The 26,998-nt window shown below is 47.0% G+C and overlaps 1 protein-coding gene across 1 annotated transcript in view; it reads left to right on the forward strand.

The window, feature by feature from the left end:
• The window catches only part of NTM (neurotrimin), a 179,033-nt gene that overhangs the window by 60,404 nt on the left and 91,631 nt on the right, over positions 1-26,998 (forward strand). The window contains 1 exon segment of the mRNA XM_006779315.2: positions 481-606. Within this exon segment, the coding sequence (XP_006779378.2) occupies positions 481-606 (126 nt within the window).

Genomic DNA, 26,998 nt, shown 5'->3' on the forward strand with positions numbered 1-26,998 from the left:
AATGGAAACAGGTTGATGCTTGATTCTGAACGGGCCTGCTATCCCAGGACGAAGCGGGTGGATCTGATCAGCTGGGCAATAAGGAACAATTGGAGTTGTTTAGGCAGAGATGTGATACGCTCAGAATTGTATACCATCAACTCTGAATGCACTGTGGAGAATGTCTGGTGGATGCGTGTCAGAGGGGACTTGGGTGAGAGTGCAGACGGAAGAGAGTGGAGGCGAGGACAGTAGTGTGGCATTGAAATCCATTCCCATCAGTACTTCCTGGCTTTGGGTTTAGACAGGAGGAAATAGACAATAAATTCAAGGTAAGATGTTCCTTTTATGTTTAAGATAATTCCTCTAATTTTTCTCCATTTGTTCCCATCACCCTTATACTTCAGTCCCCGAGCTATTCTGCCAGCTATTATTGTGAGACAACAAAGAGATGTTTCAACAGGATATTTATTTTCCTTCCACTGGCTTTTGTCTCCACAGTATCTCCCAAAATTGTAGAGATTTCTTCAGATATCTCCATTAATGAAGGGAACAATATCAGCCTCACCTGCATAGCAACGGGCAGACCAGAGCCCACGGTTACCTGGAGACACATCTCCCCCAAAGGTAAGAGAGCAGTTTGGTGCATTGTGTGGAGAAAGGAACTGAGAGAATTGCTGGCACAGCTAGGAGGTCATGGTGCTGGTGACTTCATCCAAAGGGTCCTTCATTGTTGGTAGCCTGGTAACAATGCTCGAGGCTCTGCGAGGGTTTGGTGTTCTCCAAAAGACAGGCCTATCCTCTAAGGCAGTGGTTCTCAACCTTCCTAATGCCGAGACCCTTTAATACAGTTCCCCATGTTGTGGTGGCCCCCAACCATAAAATTATTTTCGTTGCTACTCCATAACTGTAATTTTGCTACTGTTATGAATCGTAATGTAAATATCTGATATGCAGGATGTATTTTCATTGTTACAAATTGAACATAATTAAAGCATAGTGATTAATCACAAAAACAATATGTAATTATATATGTGTTTTCCGATGGTCTTAGGTGACCCCTGTGAAAGGGTCATTCGACCCTCGAAGGGGTTACGACCCACAGGTTGAGAACCGCTGCTCTAGGGTTTTAGCGACCATACTTGAGCTCCTCTCCAATCCCTGGGAACTGCATCCCAGCTGGTGGTGGATGAAATGGGGGTAAGATCTTCTGGGAGAACGTCACTGGCCATATTTGATGGTGGACAATTTGCTTTCATGGCATTGTTCAGCTGGTTGTTTTATGAGAAGGAAAACACGAACACAAAATAAATGAGAGCTCCGAATGGCCACATTCCTAAATGCACAATTTCCAAATCGGGGCTTGTTTGGCATTGCCAGATTTCCGGTCTCTATTCCGTTAGTTGTTTTGGAGCCTTGTTGTTGTTTTACTGTGATTAATCCAAGATGACCAAATTGCAAAATGTACTTTGTCTTGATGCTTAGATGCTGTATAGACCAGACCAGACTAAGTGGTGTTTTGTGCTTTCATGGTTTGAACATTAAACATTTAGAATCTAAGTAGATGTCATTTATCATTAAGCTGGCTTTTATTCACGGTACATTAAATTATTTTATTTGTTCTTCAATATCTCTTGAATGCTGGCAATAATCTAGGCACACGTCTCAGCATGGGGGATATAGCAATAAACCCAAACAAGATCACATTCTCATGAGGAAAATGACCATAAAAGGAATGTACAAGACACGAGGCGGTGATAAGGATGAGAAAATAGAACCGTATATACTGAGTAAAAGAAAAGAGGTTTGGTCAGGGAAGGCCTTTGAGAAGGTGATTTTGAGCAGAGACATGAATAAAGAGCCTTAATTTCATTGGTTATTGTGAACGTACACATATGGATGGATGCGTGAAGGTATGCACATTGCTGAGTAGTAAGGATGTTAAAGGAACTATAGTGGTAGTTGTTTGCTCGATGTTACAGGCCAGGTGCCCCAAAAGCGTGTAAGACTTTTTTTCAAGATGCTCTCGGAACCAACCTCTGTAGAAGGAAGAAAAAAAGAGAGGGTTGGGTAGTTGGAGAAGTTGAGTTGCACTGCAGTCACTTGGAATATCTCAGCTGACAGGATGGGGGGCGGGTTCTGAAGCTGGGGTAACCCTTCAGACAGGTTCTTTATTTGAGGTGAGGGGGCTGGCACAGCAGTCTGTTGCTGAAGGTGGTCTGTCCGCAGAAAGGCTGTGACCTGGGCCAGGCATCTCTTCACAGGACACAATCCCTGTAGAGCTGCACCTGAGCGAGTGCTGTCCACCACCAGCACACGACCCCTGGGGCAGACATCCTCTCTTCCCGAAGGTGGCAGTGCCTCAGCATCCACTACACTTGGGGACATTTTAAAATACCTGTCAGAGCTGTGAGGGGGCCTCAAATACCAAATCCCCTTTCTTACTTGTAGACATTGACACTTAGCCCTGCTGGAGGTCTTCGGAGAAACCATGAGATGTTCAGTGTTGGGCCTGAGTTCCCAGGAGCTGCCCCAGGCCATCATTCCTGACTCTACCCCAGGAGCAAAGGCATCAAAGAGCCTCCTGTGTCTGGCAGTCTCTTGATGGATGTGAAATGACGTTAAGTGAGGACAGGCCCATGATCCGGGGAGAGGCCTCAGGCATGTGTGAGATCATCACTGATGAAAGGGGGCCCTGGCACCTCTGAAGCAGGGGTCCTCCCAAAGGACAGGCTTCCGAAGACCGTGGTGCCCACCAGTCAGCGCTGCCTAATGCTGAGTCCCCAGGGCTCCTGGATGCCAGGGCCGCTGGGCCTGCGACTCTGCAGGGCCTTTATCATCCCAGTAGACGTGCTTCGCCTTTTGTCAGGCAGAGGCCCTGTGGCCTTCCTCTCGCAGGTCTCCCTCTGTCTCCTGTGTGAGGCCTTTTCTCATGTCCCTCTGTCAGGCAGAGGCCCTGTGACCTCCCTCTCTCTGTCTCCTGTGTGAGGCCTTTTCTCATGTCCTCTTTTCTCCCTCCTCCGCTGGACCTCTTCTCCTTTTGTGTTGCCCTTGGATGCTTTTTCCTTTTGTCCTTTGCTTTCCTTTCTCTCTCAGCCTCCCACATGTTTCCGCTTTAATTTCATGTTTCCCCCACATGTTTTTCTTCCCCCCTCTTTCTCTTCTCCACGCAATTACTTGCGTCTTCCTTCTGACAGTGGAGCCCTCTTCCGTTCATGTCCCTGAAGTTCGCAGCAGTGTGCCTTAGACTCCTCTTCCTGTTGGGGGGCCGTCATGTAGATTCATTTCCCCGGGGGGCTTTCCCTGCGCCTGGCTCACAGGAGTCCTTTTTATCAGGGTTTTTAGCTGCTATGGAAACAGAAGCTGGATCAAGGGGAGCGAAGCAGGATAATCAGAATCTACCTGTGGCTCAGTGTAAAGGAGATGAAGTCTTTCCAGATCCCTGGTCCAGATGAGCTATCCCAGATTCAAACTGATAAGACACGGGGAGCAGAAACAAATCCCCAGGGACTCGCCAGGCAGCCGCCCTCCCGGTGACGGATGGTTTGGGGATCGGAGCTGCCACTGGGCTGCTGCCAAATCAGAACCGAAGCTGCAGACACTTAGCAGCTAGACCTTCATCTTTCCCCACTAAATGGCTCCAAAGGATGCGTATCTTAAACAAGTTAGGGCAGGCGTGAGGTTCCTCGGAGAACAAGGTACAGTGCACCTTAGCGAGGGCTCCGAAGGGAAGAGAGAGAGCGGCTGCCACCTTTGTCCCATCCTCTGTGTGTGGATCATGTCTCATCCAGGATCATTCTTACACACACCCCCATTAGAAGCGCCTTTGGTGACCCTGATGGCTTCATTGGATCTTCTCTCTCTGGACTGATCTGTCTGTTCTGTACATTTCTGAATAATCCAAGCGTCCTCCATCATAATACATGTCACTACGTGCAATAAGCTATGCTGCCTTTGAATATGCATTTCCAGTGGTGACCACCTTATATGTGGAAAGGGGAGGCAGAAATGTCAACACCGTTTTACCAGGAATGGCTCATAAAATTCCATGCACAGAAATTAGAAGGATGGAGGTGGCAGGGACTTGCCCCTAAGGTTGTCTGCCTAGCACTTCATGTCAGAGGGAGAAAATGTCAGCTGTCCATATCTAAGAGAAAGAGGGGGGTGAGGCCTCCCAAGCTACCTCTCTGCATCGCCACTGAGCCTGAGAAGTAGTTTTCCACCTATTATGATAGCATTAGAGGCCTGGTGCACAAATTCATGCACGGGTGGGGTCCCTCGGCCTGGCTAGCAATTGGGCCAATCAGGGCCATCTCATGGGAAGTTGGCCAGCTGGGGGAGGGACCATGGGAGATTGGCTATGGGAGCACACTGAACACCAGGGGGCAGCTCCTACATTGATTGTCTGCCCCCTGGTGGTCAGTGTGCATCATAGCTACCGGCCAGTCATCTAGTCATAACAGTCGCTTAGGCTTTTATATATATAGATACTTTTTAGTTCCTCATATGAAGTTGCTACTCCCAAGGGTTCAAGGACAAAGTGCATTAGCTGTGCAAATATACCTGCCCTCATCTGCACTCCTGCTGGGAACGTACAAGTGCTGTGCACACCTGCCAGGTGTTTGCAAAAGAAAATGCCCCCATCTCACAGTCTCACACCAAAATGCCAAATCCATCTTGATGAATGTTTTACTGGCCCTTCTTCAAATCCCGTGTAAATGCTAGGAGCCTACTCAAGGGGCCAAAGTACCACCAGTGTGGCCATAGCCCCCTTCAGACACATGCCCCATTCATGACTCTGCACCTTGTATTTCTCCTGGTCTAGGGATATAAGAATTTGTTAGCACAGCCCTTAAGCGCTAGTGTTTCTATCTTCAAAAGAATGCCTTTGGTGTTCTTGATTCCTCAAGGTCTTCCCTAAATACCCAGAGATACCATCTCTGTAATTGTATCCTAAAGGATGCTTTTAGGACCTCACTCTTCAGAGAAGAGTGTTCTCAAAACCCAGTTTTTATGTTTCCAGTTTCTGATGGATGGCAAGATCTTTGAAGAGAAGGCCAAGATTCCAGGGTCTTCACATTCCTGGGAGGAGAACATAGAGTTGAGGTGAATGCATGACTCCAGTCACTGCTGAGTGGATTCCGTACATTGGGGCAGGGATCACTGGGGGTCCTAATGGAGCTCCCACATGGCTGTCCCTCCCTTTCTCTCCCATCAAATGAAGCACAGAAAATGAAACTCTCACGGAAGCTACTGAAAGAACACCTTGTGCCCAGATACTGGTTGGGGCTCAGTAAGGCCCCGGATGCTGTTTACAGAGATGCCCCGATCTCTAATTAATGAGTTTTCTGAGATCAGGGCCTGCCTCTCAGTCATCTTTGATTCTTTGCCTCCTAGCACAATGCTCAGCACCTGGAAAGCATTCAAGGAATATTTGTTGATTCCGAGAGCAAGCACTTACTTGTGCCAGTTCCCGAAGGGGCACGCCTCTTCCCCCGTCCGAGGGCTTCATCCAGCTTCATGAGGAATGCTACTGCACTTTGATGTTGCAGTCGCCACTGCATCTTTCCTCTTGATCTCCGCTGGCGAGTCTTCAGGGCATTTCTCTGGCCTTCACAGGCTCTTCAGGGCTTTGCTGGGGTCCCCTAGGGGGAACCCCGCTGTGGCAGGGCTTGACTTCTAGAAGGAGACACTCCTTTTCACGTTCTCTTTGCAGAAATGGAGGAGGCTCATCAGTGACTCTGAGGAGGGTCTTTAGAGAGCTCCCTTCGCCTTCCTCTTGCTATGTGTGTTGTGCGTGTTTTTCTGGCATGTTCTGTGTCTGGTCTTTCCGGGACCCTTGATCCTTTTGGTGTCTTAGTGTTCGGAACCCTTCCTGTGCCTAAACCCTCAGTATCTCTCGAGAGATTTTGTAAAACAACCCTGGATGTCGCCAGGGACAGTTAGTTCAACTGTATGTGAAAATGGCCTGCTGCTCCTGAGTTACAAAATGAAAATGCAGAGAAAGTAATCAGTACAAAAATAGAGAAACATGCCGAAACCAGTTTGGCTCAGCGTCGGTCTGCGGACTGAGAGGTCCCAGGTTCGATTCCGGTCAAGGGCATGTACCTGGGTTGCGGGCACATCCCCAGTGGGAGATGTGCAGGAGGCAGCTGATCGATGTTTCTAACTCTCTATCTCTCTCCCTTCCTCTCTGTAAAAAAAATCAATAAAATATATTTTTAAAAAAATAGAGAAACATCATTTAAAAAATTCTTCCCACTCCCCACCGTGTGTGAGTTGAGATGGAACAGAGATTAATGGGTTGGTTTCCCCAAGGCCATGCAAAGGTCCTGGGAGTGTGGTTAGAACAGAACCATATGCCCATTGGGTCCCCAACCAAGCCCTTGGTATGGAAGCCTTCTCTCTCCACAGGGAGGAGTGGGCACTTCTGCAGGCCCCCCGTACCCATACCTGCAGGACCAAGCAACCTTCCCCTATGGCCAGATCTCTTTCCTCTACACCTCGCTTCTCCTGTTGGACTTGGAGAGACCCAGTGGGCAGTTGGTTGTCCCAGCCCTTGTGTCTCTGAGTTTCAAAGGGCACCGAGTTGATGAAGACAAAGTGACCCTTCATGGAAGCTCTTCTCCTTGCCCATGCCCTACGCCGTCCCCTGCACCTGCCACCCACCCACCTATTTCCCCATTTGTTAGCACTGACAGGCCTTCCTCCCCAGCCAAGCAGGACACGGAGCACTAATTGGCACTGGAGGTATCGCAGCTTGAGTTCGACCAGAGCTGGCAGGCTCCATGACTCCGGTGACAGCTCTGTGAAAAAGTGTCAGGAGCGCCGCTCTGGCATGCCATCGGCTGACGGCAGCACCTTGGCACTAATGAGCAGCCTGTCAGCACCAGCATCAGGGCCCCGTGTGGCACAGGGATCATTAGGATGGCAGATGAGAAAGTTTTCTCCAGCAAAAGAGCCGGAAAGGGAGGGCAGGAGCACAAAGTGGAACTCACGGTATCGCCTTGCCCATGGAGGGTAACCACCCAGCAGGAAGGAACCAGTATTAAAATTAAAAAAAGAAAAGAAAAAGATGTAGTGAAGATCTCTATCTATGCCAGCCCGGAAGAACTGTTGGACTCTCTCTCATTTTGGTTGGGTTGCCCCGTGACTAATCGATGCATGCTACAGATCTTTCTGCAGTAAGCCAAGAGGGAACCCCGTGGGAAAATTAACTCCCCAGTGAAGGCCATGACGCTATGAGACCAGGAAGCAGCCCAGGTTCTCAAGTAGGAGGGACTGAGGAATAGAGAGAGCCTTTAGATCGGTGTCTTTGCTGTTTGTGGGGCAGGCTCTCTGTCCCCAGGGCCTGCTCAGATGCCACCTCCTGTCTGTCTTCTGCTGGAGCGTGAGAATCCAGGAAAGGCAATTACGTACGATAAGGAGCGTTTCCCGTTATTTCATCCCAGAGCTGGGCGTGGGGACAGCCAGTGTGCCCGCTCTACTTACCTGCTCCCTGAGGGCAGGTGGCAATTTCCCAGCTTGTTCATCTCTGTTCATCAGGCTGAGGACAGGGCCGGGCAGGCCCTTCTTTGAGGCTTTGGCAACCTTCAATGGCTCCGTCTCCACCAGTGGAGGCCACCTGAGAGAAGACGGCGATCTGCCTGTAAGAGGTGGGCTTTGAAGGCAGGTCCAACTGGATTTTAATTCCCCTCCGCTGCTCACTGGCTGGGTCATTCCGTGGTTGGTGATACACCTCTCTGCAATGCGCTTCTTCATTCATGTTCTTGCTTCTCCGTGTGGCAGGCAGAGTGTTAAGGATCTGGTCTGGAGCCCTGATGGCTGCACATATTGTGGTCACTCTAACCCAGCTGTGGGCAAACTACGGCCCGCAGGCCAGATCCGGCCCGTTTGAAATGAATAAAACTATTTAAAAAAAAGAAAGACTGTACCCTTTTATGTAATGATGTTTACTTTGAATTTATATTAGTTCACACAAACACTCCATCCATGGTTTTGTTCCGGCCCTCCGGTCCAGTTTAAGAACCCATTGTGGCCCTTGAGTCAAAAAGTTTGCCCACCCCTGCTCTAACCGCTTCATGTTCCCCGCACACTTGGCACCCTCACCTCACACACACCTGTTCCCCAGAGCCCTGTCCTGCATGCTCCTTTTGGACAAAGCTCTGGTTTTGTGCTAAGGCTGTGCTCAAACGCCCCACTTTGAAAGCCTCTGACGACCTCCGTCAGGCAGAGTGAGTTGCCCTTTGCATGTGCCTCTAGCGATGGCCGTTCTTACAGGTGCCCGTGGGACCTCCTGTTGTCTTAGGGGTCAGGGAGGCCAGGAATCGGCCTCACACTGTGTGATTGTACCCCAGTGCCGAGTACAGCAGCAGACATTTGCAGGCCCGGCTAGTGATTGTCCAACAAAGACATATCCAATCGGCAGACACAGTGTCTTTCTTTTCCTTTTTAAAATTAATTCTCACTGGTACATAATTTAAAACAAAATCAATTTTAATGAATAAGGGCTAAGCTACAGGAGCCTCATCCCTTCACAGCATTCTCCACTGTGGATCTTTTGTTCCCCAAATCATCAAAGGGATCCTTAAGCAGAAGCTCTCCCTCAGCCATCTCTGGGCTACCCCTACACCAAGGCTTGGCTTCTTCTACAAAACAAAAACAATAATGCCTTTGTGACATGAACAAGGATCAAACATTGTCGCTAATGCAGAGCACCCAGCCCCTAAGGACACATAGTAGGTGCCCAACAATGTTAGCTTCCGCTTCCGTAGCCTTGGCCAGCCCCTTCCTCCTCACTCCCACCCACGGCACAAGCACAGAAGGGGATGGAATTAAAATTCTTTTGTCTGAAAAGGTTGAAGCCCTACAAAAGCCCAAGCTCAGTCAATTGCCAGGATGGATAGCTATCCAAAGGTGCTTAATCAGCACCTCCTTAACCCCTACCATTTTCTAATTAACAAAGGTGCTTGATTAAAATTCCCAGAGTACCCTCAAGTAGCTATCCCAGGAGGGCCCAAGTGATTGCTCTTCCCAATGGTATTACAGTGGTCACCGATGGTGGGAGAAGAAAATAATTGCATCCTAATGGGAAGTGGCAGGTCCCCGTCCACTATCGCAGCCAGCACACCATGCCGGTGTGAGGCCCACCCTATAGAGAGAAAGCGTTTATCTGGATGAAGGTAAACTGGCGGCACAATGAGGAGAACCAGGGCAAAGTGATCCAGCCACACTATCTGAGCAAATGATTTAAGCACAGACATGCAGAGGAAGGTGGGAGAGAAGAAAGCGGGGGAAGACATTCATAGATCACTCTTTACCTTCGTAATTCTCTTTAACTATAAAATTACAGCGAGACGGATACGGCGAGGGTGAAATTTGCCAATGTCAATAAGGGTTTTTGTAAGTTTAATATTTATGATCCGCTTTAAAGCAATATTATAGCAGTGCAACTTCCTACTTCAAAGAAAGGAAAAATCATAAAAAGGCTAGTGGGGGAATTAATGAGTTCAACGTGCTGGAATTGAGAACATATGAAAGGAAGCCTCAGTCGAGAAGCCAAGGGCAGGAGTGCACACCACAGACACTGTTTGTGGTTTTACCCAATTATTTTAAAGCCCTTGAAAGATGTTGTAGCATCAGACGGCTGCCGAAATCAGACATCGCTAACAGCATCCTCCCCCACACTCCCCTTGAGTCTTAGGCTATTTATGCTGGCACTTGACGACCGTTACCATGCAGAACTGTTTTGATAGACCAAAAGCAAGGAAACAGAAAAAAAAAACAACAAAAAGGTGATTGTATCATCTTCCCCTCAGATGCTAACCAGCCCTGACTCAGGAAGATGCAAAGGCTCATTGAAATGGAAGCCCCCCTAACCCCTAGCCCAGAGACCTCCATCTCTGAGGCTCACCCAGGACAGGTGCTGGAGGACCAGGAGGGCCTCAACAGAGCGCCACCACCCACCACAAGCACAGTGACCTTCACCCCATAGCACCCTGTGCCCAGTGAAAGGCTAGAGGAGTCCCACGTCTAGGATCTACCATGACTGCCCCGTGATCTTGGAGAAAGTTTCCATTCAAAATATCCTTGTCACCGGGACGTCCATGTGTGGTTCTCGTTTTGTATCTACTTTCGGATCCTGAATCCTGTCGTGACCTTCGAGGGACAGCCTTTTCCCTAGAGTCTAAATTGCAACCAGAGTCTTTAGGATTCAAAAATAGCAATAACTAATCATCTCTCATGCTTAAACTGTGCTGGGCGTCCTTCTGAACATTTGCATGTAGGGATATATATATATGTTTTTGGCAATCACAGTCAGGTCCTATGATTAACCTGCTCTACCACGTGAGAGGGAGGCGTAGATAGGTCAGGCTCATGGGCCAAGGTCACAGAGCTCCAGTTGGCAGCAATGAAGTCCCACCCCAGGCAATGTCTCCAGTACACATGCGCCTACACTGCTTTACACCCCAGACCTGGTGAGGGGCCTAGAAACCTGCACTTTAACAAATTTCACAGGTTAGTGTGATATACACTCACATTTAAGAATTATTGGCGTATTAATATTTGCTATGTGCTGGGCACCCTGCTTTATATACATTATACCACAGAGTTCTCACAAATGCCCTAATAAGTAGGCATTTTAAAAAAATTAAATATATTTTATAGATTTCAGAGAGGAAGGGAGAGGAAGAGAGAGGAAGAGAGGTAGAAGTGGTGTGCGGGGACAGTTGGCTCACAGATGTGAAATAGCCAAGGCACAATTCAACTCTGAGTCATTTTTACTTCAAGACCCATATTATTAATGTGTGATGATTTCCTGCCTGATTTCTAACCCTTGCTTCTTCTAGATCAGCGATTTTCAAACAGTGTGCCCTAGGAATGTTTAACACATGCAGTACTTGACTATTTAGTCATGGGCACTGACCTCTTTTTTCTTAGGTTGTCAAATTAAAAAAAAAAAAAAAAGACAACAGCCAACACAATAGTAGTCCAGTGTGAATGAATCAAAATTATACCTATTTTTTGTCATATCAGCCAAAAATATAATATAGGGTGCCTTCACTTAATTTTGAAGATGAATTGTATGGTAATAAACACTGACATTATAGGCATTTAAAATGTGTATACCAGCTGATAACTCACTTAATTTTGAAAATGAACTGTATTTTAATAAACTCTGACTATATAATCATTTAAAGTCTGTATATTTTGGGGGGACACCCTGTATCTAGTTTTTGGTGTGCCGCAGACTTTTGCTAGTTGGTTTTATGTGTGCCGTGAGATGCACAGGGTGGAAAACCACTGTTGAAGGTCTAGGGCAGTGTTTGGCCAACTCATTAGTCAACAGAGCCAAATATCAACAGTACAATGATTAAAATTTCTTTTGAGAGCCAAATTTTTTAAACTTAAACTATATAGGTAGGTACATTGTTATTAACTTAATTAGGGTACTCCTAAGGCTTAGGAAGAGCCACACTCAAGGGGCCAAAGAGCCGCATGTGGCTCGCGAGCCACAGTTTGCTGACCACGGGTCTAGGGGATGCGGCTGTTCTCAAGTTCAGACCTCCTGACAGCCTCGGGCCTTGGGATGTGCTCTTCTTCACAGCGTTCTGGCAAATTCATGCGCACTCTGTCCAATGGTGGAGTCCAGGTTGAGCCCTCTAGCCTCCCCGATACCCTTAGGCCCCTTTCAGTGGATCTTTGCTTGAATATATCTGCACCAAGGGCATAACCCCAGCATGGAGGGCTGACCTCTCTGGGTTCTCTGCCTCTTTAGTTTTGCACTCTCACCCCCTCCCTGTGCCCCTGACCATGGCTCACAGCAGTGAGAAGGATGCTCTCTGACTTGATTTATTTTTCCCCGTGTGAAATGCTATCATTCACTCACACAGTGGCGGGCCGTCTGCTTGATTGGCATTAGTGGGTTGTTTTACACATTAGCAGCTTTAGATATGGAGAGGAACTGCGGGATTTCCGAGTATGGTTTTCCTTATCTGACTCCGCTCAGTTTCCCTAATGTCCCTGTGGTAGGTGGAATACTTCATCTTCCTAGTGCCCTGCAATGCTTTTCCCACTGGAGCCCGGGCAGCTGGGAAGGAGTGAGCAGAATACCAAGTCAGCACTCCTGGAATCTGGCTCCTCCACATCCTGCTGCCCAGCCGGCCTGCTGCCCATGGCCTTGGTGTTGGGGTCAGGAAGAGGTAGCCCTTCCTTCCTTTGGAAGGTCACATTAACCCCTTACTTCTCTCCAAAAGAGGCTGGTTTCTCTCTGCTCGCCCCTCCCTCAGTCCGGAAAAACAAATTCATTCCTCTTCCCTCTTCTAACAGGGAGATGGAATGAATGACTTTGGACTTTATCGTTCCTCTATAATAGATTCAGGACTCGTCCTGCTTAACTGATCCGCAGCCCAGCAGGCCTTGGGGTCCTCCTCTCACGCCTTGCATCACTGCTTTGCCCTTTCCGGAATGGTTCACCGGGGTCACTGCGGTGGAAGCTATTTGGCCAGTCATCTGCATGACAGAGCAAGACAAATGGCTGTCTCCCTCTATTGATTTATTTATGCCCTCACATGCCATCCCAGAAAAGGACGTAAGCAGAGAAAGTGGCATGCATTTTGCCCCCAGGAGCACTCCTTTGAAAAACAAGTTTTAGTCCTCAATCATTGATTCATTCATTTACTCAGCAATCATTGAGCACTCATGGAGCCCCAACTGCTATGCACTGTCCTAGGCATTGGGGATACATGAATGTACAAAGCAGACCATGCCCCTGGCGTCATGGGGCTTATATTCTAGGGGAGAGACAGAAAATGAGCCCCTAGATAAGTCAACCTTATAATGCTATGTGGTATATGCTTCGGGAAAGTTCATTGGGATAAGAGGCAGAGGTTATCAGGCACTGTTTGGGGGTAATGATCTCAACAGGAGTAGATATGGATGGTTTCATTAAGAAGACGACCCGTAAAAGTTTGCAGAAGAAATGATGCTGTAACAGGAGTATTCTTGGTGGGGCTGGCGGTGGGCACCAAGGCACTCAGTCTGATAGTTTGGGTATATTAGAGGGTCACAAGGAGGCCATGTGGCTCCAGATATATTGGATGCCTGTCTTCCTCTCCACAGACTGTAAGCTTTGTGAGGGCAAGGAGCATGCTGCTCCCTGCTCACCACCATGTGCGCCTATACTTAACAGGGTGCCTATCAATTTATAGCTATCCTGTAAATATTTATGTATTGAATGAGTGAATAAAGTAAGCGTGGTGTTATAGTGTGATGGTTGAAGCATGCTGGTAGGTTCCAAAGCTCAACTCAGAAATTGCGGTCCCTTATTTAGTGATGTCAGGTTCCAGAGAATGACATGTTAGGCCACTGGCAGTGGTTGCATGTATCTGAGGCAGAGAAGAAGGTCCCTGGAGAAGAGGGATCCAGCTAGTTGACAGTGAAGGTGTCTGAGAAATCATCAGTGGGAACACTGAAGCCGCCCCGATCATGGCCAAGGTTATAATGGCTGAGGTTAGTGGCCTGGAGGTCTGTGAGCCAAGTGTGAAAGCCCTCAACCAGTCACAGGGTGTCAGCACCGCATTCACTGGGAGCAAGGAAGACGGGAGGATGTAGCATTGCAAGAGGGCAACGGTTTTGAAGGGTTTCAATGGAAATGTGGAAGAGGAAGGGTTCCCAAGTGATCTTGAGGAGTGAGGGAGACCGTCACCCCAACCTCCATGCCAAGGCAAACAACCCAGCAGTTCCTTGCGAGAGCTACAGAGGAAGCACTGCCCTCGGGAGCGGGGCGTGATGAACACAGGCAGTTCAGGGAAGCTCAGCTTGCAGGCTTCTGGCCTCGGGCAGCATTGTGTTAGGTAGTGAGCGTTTCAGGGAGCACAGAGGTCAGACTTGGAAGGTGAGAAGTGAGGGATGAAAGCGCTGCATAGCATGATGGTGGGGAAGAAAGGGTCCCACTTTGCATGGTCACCTGACAGTGAGACGTGAGGCATGTTGGATATAGTCTCATGTCCCAATGGAAGACAGTGAACACATGCCTCACACATGTCAGCTGCAGCCTATATCTGCGGTAACCAATAGAAACCCTTTTCTTCCTGAACCTGAAGGTGGGGCAATGACGGGAGGTATCTGTTAGCAAGGTCAAGCCTTCTTGTGGTACAAAGCAAGGAGACCTACCTGTAGGAAGCCATTAAAGGGCAATGTGAAGATCATGAGAGTAGACATGGAATGTAGAAATACATAGAGGGTGTCCCAAAATTCATGCAAGAAGTAATTTTGATAGAAAACACAGGTTTATAATTAAAAATTGTAAATTTTGTATTGATTCATAAATGATAGAGGATAGGGTTATGTATGATTAGGCTTTTATTTTTTGTTGTTCTTGTTGTTAATGCTCATGCAAAATTCGAATCTTGCGTGAATTTTGGGACACCCTATAGAAGGCTAAATTTCCAAAACCTGGGACTGAGTTTAATGTGGCTTAGGAGTGAGGCTGTGGAGTAAGCTGAGAAGCAGTCCCACATTTCTGGTTTGGCTTCTGTTATTGCCTGTTTTGGAGGACTAAGGTTTATTTGTCTGACTTCTTGCCCATGTGGCAATAGGTAGAATATTAGAAACTAGCAGATGTCTAATTTATTTCTGTCTGTTGGACTATGTAGGTTAACTCCCTTTTCTCCAAATATGATCATAATAAGCCAGACTTATTTATTTATTTATCTCGAGAAGCAGGATTTATTAGATTGAACAGGAATGATCGAGTACTACAGTGATATGATAAATAGGCAGAATGGATCATCTTTTATTCAGTGGATATTTGTTGAGTACCTAACACACGACAGTGCATATTTTGATGCTTTAGATTGTGCTGTGAACACAGCATATAAGTCCCTGTCCCAAAGGACCACAGAAGGGGAGTTTTGGCAATATAAGACAGATTAATATGCAACCCGATATCAGGGAGAGATAGTACTACGGAGAAGAATAAGACAGAAATGGGGTAGGGACGATAGATGGTGCTATTCTTGGGTGTTGAGGGAAAGCCTGAGTAGACACCTGAGTGGAGAGGGACAGTGAATGGGACACAGCCCAAGAGGGTGTTCCAAGCGGAGGTATCTGCCAGTACCAAGGCCATGGATTGGGAATATGTTTGGTGTGTCTGAGGAACAGCAAGAATGATAATGCACGGGAAAGTGACATAGGATGTGCTAAAGAGAGCCAAGAGTCAGATCCTGTAATGCCTTGACAACCATGTTAAACACTTTGGAAAGTGTTCCAATAAAAGAATACTGGCAGGTTTTAAAGAGGAGAGTGAAACAACATAATGAATGTTTTTAAAGGATCCTTTTAACCACTTGAAGGGAAAGACAGGGGTCAAGGGTAGTGTGAGGGCAGCGACTGGAACACCAGTTAGGATACTGTAGCTCTGGTCCATCGAGAAGTGATGCTACATGGAGTAGAGTGATTGGGAGTGTATTTAATCTGGAATATATTCTGAAATTAAAGCTGAGGAGATTTCCTGATTAATTACATAGAAGCTGCAAGAAAGAATTAGGAATCACAAGTGGCTCACAGATGTGTGGCTTGTGCCACTGGTGATCAGTTTTATTATTTCCTGCTATGAAGAACTCCAGAGGGACAGGCTAGTGGGTGAAATGAGGAGCTTGGATCTTTAGATACACAAGTGGAAATGTTCAGTAGATAGTTGGCTAGGCAAGGGTGCAGGGGCTAGAAGACTAAAGGTAGGGGTTAGCATCATGTACACGGTATTTATGACCCTGACACTAGTCATTGCCACCTACAGATCGAAGATAGATGAGAGTCCTGTGGATCAATCCTCGGGACATTCCAACCTTTAGGTGTCAAAAGAAAAGGATGATAAGTTGCCAAGTTCCATCGAAAATATTTCTCATCAGAGTCCTAACAAATTCATTCTTGTGGCCACCATGTCACTAGAGGCAGTCTTTAAAAAAAAAAATTCTCACTCGAGGTCGTTTTTCCATTGATTTTTAGAGAAATTGGAAGAAAAAGAGGAAGACAGAGTGGGGAGGAGCCTGTAACGGGGCTATGTGCCCCTGACCAGAATCAAACCTGGGACCCTTCAGTCCACAGACTGATACTCTATCCACTGAGCCAAACAGACTGGGGCTAGAGCAGGGGTGGGCAAACTTTTTGACTCGAGGGCCACAATGGGTTCTTAAACTGGACCGGAGGGCCGGAACAAAAGCATGGATGGAGTGTTTGTGTGAACTAATATAAATTCAAAGTAAACATCATTACATAAAACGGTACGGTCTTTCTTTTTTTTTATTTTTCTTCATTTCAAATGGGCTGGATCCGGCCCGTGGGCCGTAGCTTGTCCAAGGCTGGGCTAGGGGCACTTCTTTTCTTGGAGACAGAAAAAAACAAAAACAAAAATCCCTTGATTGATAGGGCACACTGTGAAGTCTGGAAGCACTGGAGAGAATTGGTTTCATTCTCTCTGCATCTCTGTTTCTAACCCAAACCCACGGCTGTTAAGAATTCAGTGCAGCTTAGCATGACCACAGTGTTTTCTTCGACACCCTGTTGCTTCTCTGGACTTCGCAGCCAAGTGTCCACACTGACCAGTCCCTGTTGTGCTCTTGAATGGCCACATTCCTCTGTGTGTTGATATGTTTTCTCTCTTTATCACAGCACTTTCCTAGACCTCTTGAGTTTGGTCACTCGGGTGTTGTCATGGCAATGACATCCTCAGTAGAGTGGTGCTGTTCATGTTGTCATGGTTATAAGGACCTCTTGATGAGAGCCCTACTTCATTGTCATCATGCCGGCAGCAGTAGGAAACTTTAGGATCTCTTGGCAAGCCTCAAGGTTAGACTACGAGCTAGTGATTCTGCCCCTGAAAATGCAAGTGGCAGTAATTAGGAAAATAGCACAGTCTAAAATGCTTAGATTTTATTCATTAAAAAAAGAAGACTGAAAGAGGAATCACCATCACCATCATCCTCATTATCATCATCATCATCATAGCTAATATTTTTGTTATAGTTTGGCTATGCTCCAGGCACTGTTCTAAATGTTTTACATTAATGAACTCTTTAATTTTCTTGACAACCTCATCATGTAGGTATTATGGCTGATGTTTTATAGATGAAGAGCTTGAGACACAGAGAGCTCACTTAAGTAACTTGCTAATGTGTAAGATGGCTGAGACTTCAGTAGGAAGTGTGGTTGTAGAGGACACACTCTGAACCCATTACCTTACTGTTTACTATCATCCTGTTTTATTACAGACTAGAGGCTCAGTGCACAAAATTCATGCACAGGTAGGGTCCCTAGGCCTGGCCAGCAATCAGGTTCCCCACCTCCCCATATCCCCGCCTCCACCTTCCCTTGTTCCCTCAGTACCCGCCGCTGCTGGTGGTAGCCCACCACGTTCCACACTGCCCCCCTGGTGGTCAGTGCACGTTATAGTGAGTGATCAAACTCCCATTCTCCCAGTCGAACTCCCAAGGGGACACTTTGCATATTAGATAGATAGATAGATAGATAGATAGATAGATAGATAAACATATAGATAGCAAAAATCAAGATGTAATCAGCTGGAAATTAAGATCTTCTTTTTTCCTTAGAAACCATTTTTAAGTTTTGAATTTTTTTTTATATTTTAATTGATTCTCTAACAACCATAGGAGGTTAGAATTGCTCTGAAGCTTATTTTACAGACAAAAAACCCAAGTATGAAGAGTCTGTGACTTCCCCGGGAAACTTCACTTCTACACTGCTGGCCAGGCTAGGCCTGAACACATGAGGGTCTATTGATTCAGGATGTAGTGTTTGTTACGCTCTACTGCATATCATAGCACATTCCAGAGCCCCAAATTCAGCTCTGGGGAGGAGAGGTGGCCAGAACTTCTAAAGCGACTTGTTGCCAGCAGTCAGTGCTATAGGTGACAGAAGGTAGAAGGGTTAGGACTAGGACTTGGCATGTCCTTCAAGCAGCCATGTGTCTTCTTTGGCCCTCCTTATTCAATCCTAATTACTCCAATGCTCACTCCACTAATGATAATAATAACTGATCACTCCACTGTTACAGTAGCTTCTTTTATCTATCACAATATAGGCAGGACAACGGCAGCCGTCACTCCATTGACAAACACAGATAAGTCACTTAGAAGGTGGCTTGGAGGGAGGTAGGCTGAATAGGGGACAGTGAAGTTAATAGAGATGATAAAACAATAGTAGCAAGGGCTCATCCTATTCTTATTATGTGCCAGCACTTTCCTATGAATCCATTCAGTCTTTGGAAATACCCTATGAGTTTAAACACTATTATTATCCATAGTTGACAAACGAGGAAACTGAGGCACAGAAATGTTAAAAAATTTGCTGAAAAGACAAGAAGCTAGTAAGCAGAGGCCCTGGGAATAGAACCCAGCTCTCTAGATCTGTGGGCGGGTATCAGCAAGTTGTCCTTCCTGGGTGTGGACTGTGCTGCTAGAACTGGGTCTGAGCTCCATCAGAGGCCTGGCACGTCTAACACCCAAGACTTGAGTCCCAATCATTTCACTGTCTGAGCAGGATCCCCTTGGCCACATCGCCCACCCTCTTTGAGCCTGAGCAGAGCGGATAGGATGCACACACACACACACACACACCCTGGGCATGCTGGAAGGGTTACATGAAATAAATACCTGGAATATAATAAATGCTTAATAAATGTTTGTCAGAGAAGTGATGGTATGAAAGGTAGTACAAACAGCTAGTAATATAGAGGGTGTAATTAATCCTGTGCTTGGCAATAGCACCTTACCTCATTTTAAAGACGAACAGGCTGCTCTTAACACTTCAGTGAGGTGCCGTAGGTCATATGTGGCAAGTGAGCTATGGATGCCCACCTCAAATGCCTTCCCACCACACCCTACCTATCTCATGCAGAGCTTGGCCTGTACAATGTCTCAGTGACCTCTTGACAGCCTTTTCCTGAGCCTTAGTCTCCCCTTGAGCCAAACCTGCAGCCTCTTCTAAGCTTCTCAGTGGACACGGTGGAAGGGCTTCTGTGAATGTCTGTTAAGTGGAGATGGTGAATGCCTTGCTACTGATTTTCTCTTCACCACGCTGCCTTTCACCTGAAAAAAAAAGAAAGAAAGAAAAGGAAGTTCACAATTAACTGCATCTGACTTGGATAAACACAGACGCTTAATTAAAGCAGCAGAAAGTGACTGCAATGTAACCAAAGCAATACTGGGTTTGAGGTTTTGCTGAACAAAAATGAAAATAGAAAATTTTGTTTTTCTACTTTAAAAAGACACCCGATGTGTGCCGGCCCAGCCTGCACTGGATGGGTTCTGGTCCTTTGTGTGTAAGCAACATGCTTTGCAGAGTAAACTCAGTGCAGGTAGCCGTAGGCCACAGTGAGGCCTGGCAAAGAGCCCTCCCACCCCCACTTCCAAAAAATCGTAGCTTGGAAATATGGTCCACCATCCTTGACAATATCCACATGCTCTGCTGCTGTCCTCACATGCGTGACATTGCACATGACTGTGTGCATGTCTCCCGTGCCCTTTACAATGAGACTCTCCTCTACCTCACTCACCTCTGAGGCAGCCTAAGTGGGTGCAGCCGCCTGTGCCCTCCACGAACACCCAGGCTGCCAAGTGAGTGGGAGGCAGAAAGCCAGGAGGGTCCCAGCGGTGTCTATTTCAAGACACAAGTTAGATACAACAGGGAATGAAACACTTCCTAAAAAAAAATTGTCTTCCCTCCACCCCTGTCTCGCCTCAGAGGTTTCTACAGCTGGAGAGTGCTGCGAATTCAGCCCTTTAGAGCGATTACATTCCTGTTGACTATAAACTTCCCACTGTGCGGATAAAGGAAGGGAGGAACGCGTGCCAAGTGCTCCGAGGGGTGAATGCACGTTATCCCACCATCTGAGAATACACACCATGTTGGGAAACATTAGGGGGAACGGGAAAAGGAGGAAAGAAAGTAATGAGTGTGTTGAGAAACTGACATCTGATCATTGGGCTTTCAGTGAGGAAACTCTGGATGAGACAGGCCTTCTCTCAGGCCCCTCGCTTCATGAATGACGTGTGTTTGTCCCCGGTCCACACATTACAAAGGAAAACCTTCACCACACAGATGCCCACCTAGCACCCAGGATCACACGTGGTGAAGAAGGGGGTAGGGACACCGGGGCAGTGAACAGCACCAGCCTGGCTCCTTGCTCTGCCAATTAGTGAGTGAGTGACCCTCAACCAACACATTAACCTCTCCGCACCTCTGTCACCGCATCTATAAAATCGGATCAGAGCAAGCAAATCAGCAACCCTCCTCCGCAGGAGCTCCGTGAATAGGAACAGCTCATGGGAATTGCCCTTTGGTGAAGTTAACAATCAGGTACCTTCTCCAGGGCAAGGCCAAGGGCGCGAGGCCTGGACGAGAGAGGTGAGCACAGGACAGAGACATCTTCTAAGACAAAGATGTTTCAACGTGGTGTTTTGTTTTTTTTGCAACACAAACTCAAAAACCAAATGATGTGACTGTTGTTTGTGACCGTTGCTATAACGACAGCATTGGCGTCCCAGTGACCTTTGGTAAGTCCTACATTTCTTTCTGCCGCATAATTAATTTGAAAGTGCACCTAAGCATTTCACAAGTGCCACAGAGAATGTAGCCCAGGTGAGGTTAGGGAGTTGAATGTGGAGCTTGTTTTAAAAGGACACACTGTGCAGAACAGAAATCAAAAGGAAAACCAGGGGCGGATGGAAGGTCTGGTTTGTGCTGGTTTTGCATGGGGCCAGGGTGTTGGACTCCCAAAGGGATCAGGACCTCAAAGCCAGCACTGGGTCCCATTGTCCCGTTTCATGATGCCTGGGACTGGCAGCGTATGCCGATGGGCCGAATCCCACTTGCTGGCTGCTTTTGAGCAGACCATGAGTGCAGAAAGAATTTTACATGTTGAAATGTTTGGGGGGGCGAAATAAAGAAGAAAAATACTTCATGAGATATGCAAATGAGTTGAAATTTAAATGTTAGTGTCTATAAAAAAGCTTTATGAGAACACAGCCACACCCATTCCTCTACGGCTGCTTTTGTCTTAGTGTCGCAGCTGAGTTATTGCAATTAGACCATATGGCTTGCAAAGCCTGCAGTAGTTGTTACCTGGTCCTTTAGACAAGTTTGCCAATATCTGAGCTACACAAAGACTGACTCTATATTTCTGATCCCTGCTATTACAGTTCTTGTTTTTGTCCACACTCGCTTCCTTTGTCCCCCTTCTCCTCACTCTGTTAACTTGAAGATATGTTAGCTCTCAAGTACATGCAATCCCCATGTACCCAACTTTTCAAGAGTGTTCCGTACCATTCCTCTCTGGTCCATAGGTTTTGGCTCTGGACAGCTATATCTTAACCTTGGTTTTGACCTCAGCTGCCACAAGGCACTGATATGCTGGCCCCAGAAGAGTACTTAGCTGATTTCCAAAACGATTCTCTACTCTATCCCCTTTGACTTTCAAGAGTCTTTTTTATCTGGAGGTTCCAAAAATCCAGCCTTAACCTTGGGTTGATCTAGTCCAGTGATGGCAAACCTTTTGAGCTCAGTGTGTCAGCATTTTGAAAAACCCTAACTTAACTCTGGTGCCGTGTCACATATAGAATTTTTTTGATATTTGCAACCATAGTAAAACAAAGCCTTCTATTTTTGATATTTATTTTATATATTTAAATGCCATTTAACAAAGAAAAATCAACCAAAAAAATGAGTTCGCGTGTCACCTCTGACACGCGTGTCATAGGTTCACCATCACTGTCTTACCCTTGGGGAAGCTTGTTCTGATGCTGTGGCTGTTTTCATGGAGCATTTTGGGGGAGCATCTGAACCTGTCTGAGTGGTAGTCTTAAGGTGGGCGCCACCTTCTGGGAGGAGTGCATTTGCATTAAGTCCTGCCTTCCATGTCATTAAAGACTCCTTAGCACTTCTGCTTCCGCGCCCACCCTTGTCCCTTAGCAGCACCGCCCTGTCCTCCTTGTTCTGTCTGAAATGTACCTGCAGCCTGAAGGTGACATGACTGAGGTGTCCTGGGTCACCATAGTCTTAGGAGCTCTACTCACTTTATTGCATTCCTTTTGCATCTGCAGGCACGTAGATCTGGGCTGGGGAACGTCTGGTGGGAGGGCCGTATAAAGTCCCTGAAATCATTTGGTCTGGCCCTGCCAAGGCAACCGCAGGCAGGACTCAAAATGCCATAAATCTAGTAGCTTTTCTCATAGCCACATAAATTCATCTTAAGTGAATTGTATTAAGCAAATGACGTTATAAATATCCAAATGGCCCTTGGCAGAAAAAAGGTTCCCCACCCCCGTCCTAGATGAATAGCCTTTCAGGATCCCATCATTATGATTTCATAGTTTCCAAAATACTTTCCACATTTATAATGATAATTTGACCAACGCCAGAAAAGGATCATTGTATCAGAGAAATGTCTTTTCTGTTGAGATGGACTTTGAAACCCTGTCACTCACTTTCAAACGTGAATCCCAGTTGACATCGGGAAGTTAATTAGTGGTTATTGCTACCTGTTGGAAGCACAGGTGTTATTTACATTCTTCATAACTTTTCTACTTTTAAAAATGCATCCTATGTGCTTGCAAGAATTTTGTCATCATCGACTTAGCCTCTAGGAAGAGATGGTTAATTTAAATTCTAGAAGGTTGTTCTTGGAAGAGACAAGACCGGGAACAGAAGGCCAGGCCAGTGGTGAACTCCCAGCAGGCATGCCATGTCTTAGATTAATTCTCACCTTAGGACAAAGCTGGGGTTCATTACTTCATCTCCTCCTTTCCTGCCCCGTGTGATCTTATAGCTCAGTTTTAGCGGAAATTGGAATCATGGCATTTCCTAGTTGCTGTCAATGGGATCAATTCTGGAACAAGCTCCCGTCTTAAAGTCGGCCCACAAGGATTTCCTGATGCCAAGACAGGCAACTCTGCTTCCATATCCAGTCAAAACCATCTGAATCATTGTCAAGCCCTTTGGGGAGATGAAAAATGATGGAGTCCTCCTATGATGCATCCATGGCAAGCTGAGTGCATTATCAAACACCTATCACGCTATCATTGTTCTGTGCATTTGTGCGTGTGTGTGCAAATATGTGTGTGTGTAGCTCCTCTGCATCTGTCACCTTCAAACTCTGCTTCCTCTTGTGTGTAGCTAAACTGAATTGAAAAGTGATGGTGTTTTAGAATTAACAGATGCCTAGCATTCAGTACTCTGCAAAGCGCTAAAATGGGAGGACAAACGATCAAAATGAAATTCTTTCTCTTTTCTGTATTTTCCCTCTTTTTAAAATATTCGTATCACTTTTAAATATGTTCTATTGATTTTAGAGAGAGGAAGGGAGAGAGAGAGAGAAACATTGATGAGTTACCTCCAGTACAGACCCTGACCAGGGATGGGACCCAAGACCTGAGTATGTGCCCTGATGGGGAATCAAACAGTCCACCTTTCTGTGCACAGGACAATGCTCCAACTTACTATGCCACATCAGCCAGGGCTCTCTTGCCGCCCTCCCCCCACCCCACCCCCTGCCACTAAAAGCTCTATGACTTTATGAGAGTCCCTTGGGTTTTTGATCATTTAGCTGAAGGTAATTTTTCCTGAGACATGTGGGACTCTGAGCCTGTCCCAGCAGAAGAACTGATGGATAAACAGCTGACACAGTGGAGTGTTGGATGGATTTTCCACGCTAGCTCCTCAGAATACTCACATGACTGCTTATTATCTCATTATTATGGATTTTAAAAGTGACGCTCTGGGAAAGCTTGCAACTAATTACTATTCACCTTTGCCTACACCGTCTGTTTGAAGAATATAGCGCTGTTGACAAACATCAGAAACTAGTGCTTAATGATACCCTCAGCCATCAGCAGAGCTGCCATTGCTAAGAATCATCTTAAAATACCTCTCAAGGAGGTGCCAGTTTTTTTAATTGATTTTTTTGACTGTAGACAGAAAACGATGAATGTGAAACCATCCAGATTTTATATATACGTATACATTTTATCACTCATTTAATTCATGATACTCTTGACCCAAATGGCTGTTTATAAAATAAAACCTGTGCTGGAAGCATGATTTTGCTCTCACTGAAATTAGTTAAAAGCATCATTATGTAGGTTTCTTGAGCATGAATCCTTGGCCAAGCCCTGTGAACACGCTCTACGTCCCCATCACATTGAACCTGCAGTAGAGCCCAGTGAGGTGGGTGTCTTTATAGCCATTTTCCAGGTAAGAATATTGAAGCTCATAGAGGTTAGGTTACTTTTACAAAGTCTCGCAGAAATAATGGCTGTAGCTGTTTTTTTTTATTTTTTATTAGCATCTTTGGTATCTATAGAAACTGATTTTACATAGAAGGAAAACAGCACACTGGAGAGAAGTTAGACTTGGGATCAAACAGAGTTGTGTTTTGATTTCTGGATTGCTGTTTAACCATTTTCAGCCTGTTTATCTATAAATTGGGAATAATATATATTTATAAAAGCAGGACAGAATATATATATAGGTTATGGGCCTAAAGGAGCATTTCATCAACAGCAGCAATGATTACTAGTGTTATCATGAAGAGATGAGGAGGAGAGATTTATCTATATCTGAGTCCATTTAGGGATGGGCAGAGCAATGAAAATGCCTTGAATCAGAGTTGGAGGCAGAGCCGTGGCACTGTTGTGGAAAGGCAAGGAGCAAGTGGACCTGGCCCAGTTAGGCAGAGCCGTGGCACTGCTGTGGCACTGGAAAGGCAAGGAGCAAGTGGACCTGGCCCAGTGGGCTGAGCTGGTGTGAAAGCATGTCCAGGGATTCCCTGAGGCCATCCCATCAGATTCTCAGCCCCTTCCCTGGACGTGGGTGGGTTTCCATGACATCCTCCTAGTGAATGGAAGGAGGTGACCTTCAAGGCTGGATGACCAAAGGCCATGGCGTTTCTGCTGGTTTCTCCTGGAACACACTCTGGGGAGCCTTAGGCCACCGCATAAGACATTCAGTTACCCTAACATTGCCATATGGAGACTCCGTGTGGAGAGACCCCAGGAGAGCGAATCTGCCAAGCTCCAGCCCCGGCCCAGCTATTGGGGTTGGGTGAAGACACCTTCTAGAGGGTGTGAGCCCCCCACTATCTGACTGACAGCCTCAAGCTAGACCAGTGAAGCCCAGTCAACCCCAGATTCCTGGACAAATCCTGGGACAGTTTGTCAGTTTGGGGGTGGTTTGTTACAGTAAATCGCTGGAACATGGGCACATCATAGGAGACCATTGTATAACTGTTCACGTGGCCTGCTGCTTCTCACCTGGGTCTCCCCTTTCCTGCTGCACTTGCCCTTTGGCCAGACACTGTGTAGACATAAGAATCGGTCACATGGGGGCTTTCCAGTTCCTGGAGTTTCTGAAATCAGAGTTTTCCTTTTGGATTTCAGTAACTCCGTGAGCCCTGTGTTTCTAGCAGATGCCAGGGAGCTTCCGGAACTGCAGAAGGCTAAGGCGGGTGCTGGGCTAGGATGCTAGCTCACTGCTCCCTCTCTCTGCCTTTGGGCCCCAGTGGCTATAAAATTGGGGGGCGCCCTAACCAGTTTGGCTCAGTGGATAGAGTGCTGGCCTGCGGACTGAGGGGCCTCGGGTTTGATTCCGGTCAAGGGCATGTACCTTGGTTGCAGGCACATCCCCGGTGGGGAGTGTGCAGGGGGCGGCTGTTTGATGTTTCTCTCTCATCGATGGTTCTAGCTCTCTATTCCTCTCCCTTCCTCTCTGTAAAAGATCAATAAAATATATTTTTTTAAAAATTGGGGGGAATTTGCAGAAGTCTGTCATGCGAAGACCCTAGTTTCCACCCCACATGCTGGGGTTGCACTCCCTTATGCAGCCCTGCTCCCCAGTGTCTGAGGCCTTGCAGGTGGGTACAACACCCTGCCCACCTTCTGGAATCCATGGGCACTGAGACCTGGAGCCATCGTCCCTGCCATTCCCTGTCAATCAGGAGCAGGCAAGCAGTCAGCGGATACAGAGAGCAGAGAGGGACAGGGGACCCTGAGCAGGGGCTAAAACTTCCCCCTGCGCGCTCAGCCAGTCCCAGGCCTGGGCTCCCAGGAAAGGAACTGAACCGTTTCAACAGGGCTGGGTTCTGTGGGCAGCTCAACCATGCCCTTGTTTACTGTGGAAATAATTACTACTTTGCCATAATATTAGCTCTGAACCATGACGCCATTACCATTATCACCGGAATATTACCCATTTATTATCTCCCAGCAACCCTGGAAGATGAATACGGGGCTTCAGAGACCGATCGCTCTGCAGAGGCAGGACCTCGGCTTGCATTGTCTAATGAGGTAAACCGCATTACAGCCGGCATTCGTTTGGCCGCAGCGCAGTCCACTAAATCACTCTTAACCGGTAAATCGGTCTCTGCTTTTGATGTGCACTTAATCAGTGAGGAGGGGAGACCTCACTGGAGAAGAGGATGGAGCCCCGGGCAGAGGAGAGGGAACGGTGAACGTGAGCAGGCCCGCGTTCCAGGTGTGTGTGCAGATGTGGGAGACCATGGAGTGTGGCTGGGCCACCGGGAGCAGGAGGTGGAGGCAGACAGAGTCGCTCAGCCTCGGATCCTCTGGGCAAAACTTCTGAGATGACGGGAAGGTGATGAGATGGTTTGGACATAATCCATACGCCTTCGCTGTCACCACCCAAGAGCTAGAGATCCACCGAAACCATTTTCTGATCACTTTCAGCTTTTCTACTTGGCATCCGTAGTGCGACCACAGCAAGGTGCAATGGACAGATTAGGAGCAGCAGAGACAGGGTAGACAATGCGATTGTCCTTTGGAATGAGGGGTGGGGGAGACTCCAGACACGCAGCCCTCCCCACCTGCCGGGCTCCCAGGAGCCTGCCTGCCGTCCACAGAGCTCAGCGCAAGGAGGGAACGCAAAGGCAGCTGGAAGCCATCCAGGGAAAGGAGCAGCCGATGAAAGGAGTCCCTAAGTCAGGCCTCCC

The sequence above is a fragment of the Myotis davidii genome, unplaced genomic scaffold (genome assembly GCF_000327345.1).
Source record: "Myotis davidii unplaced genomic scaffold, ASM32734v1 scaffold809, whole genome shotgun sequence".
Taxonomy (NCBI): domain Eukaryota; kingdom Metazoa; phylum Chordata; class Mammalia; order Chiroptera; family Vespertilionidae; genus Myotis; species Myotis davidii.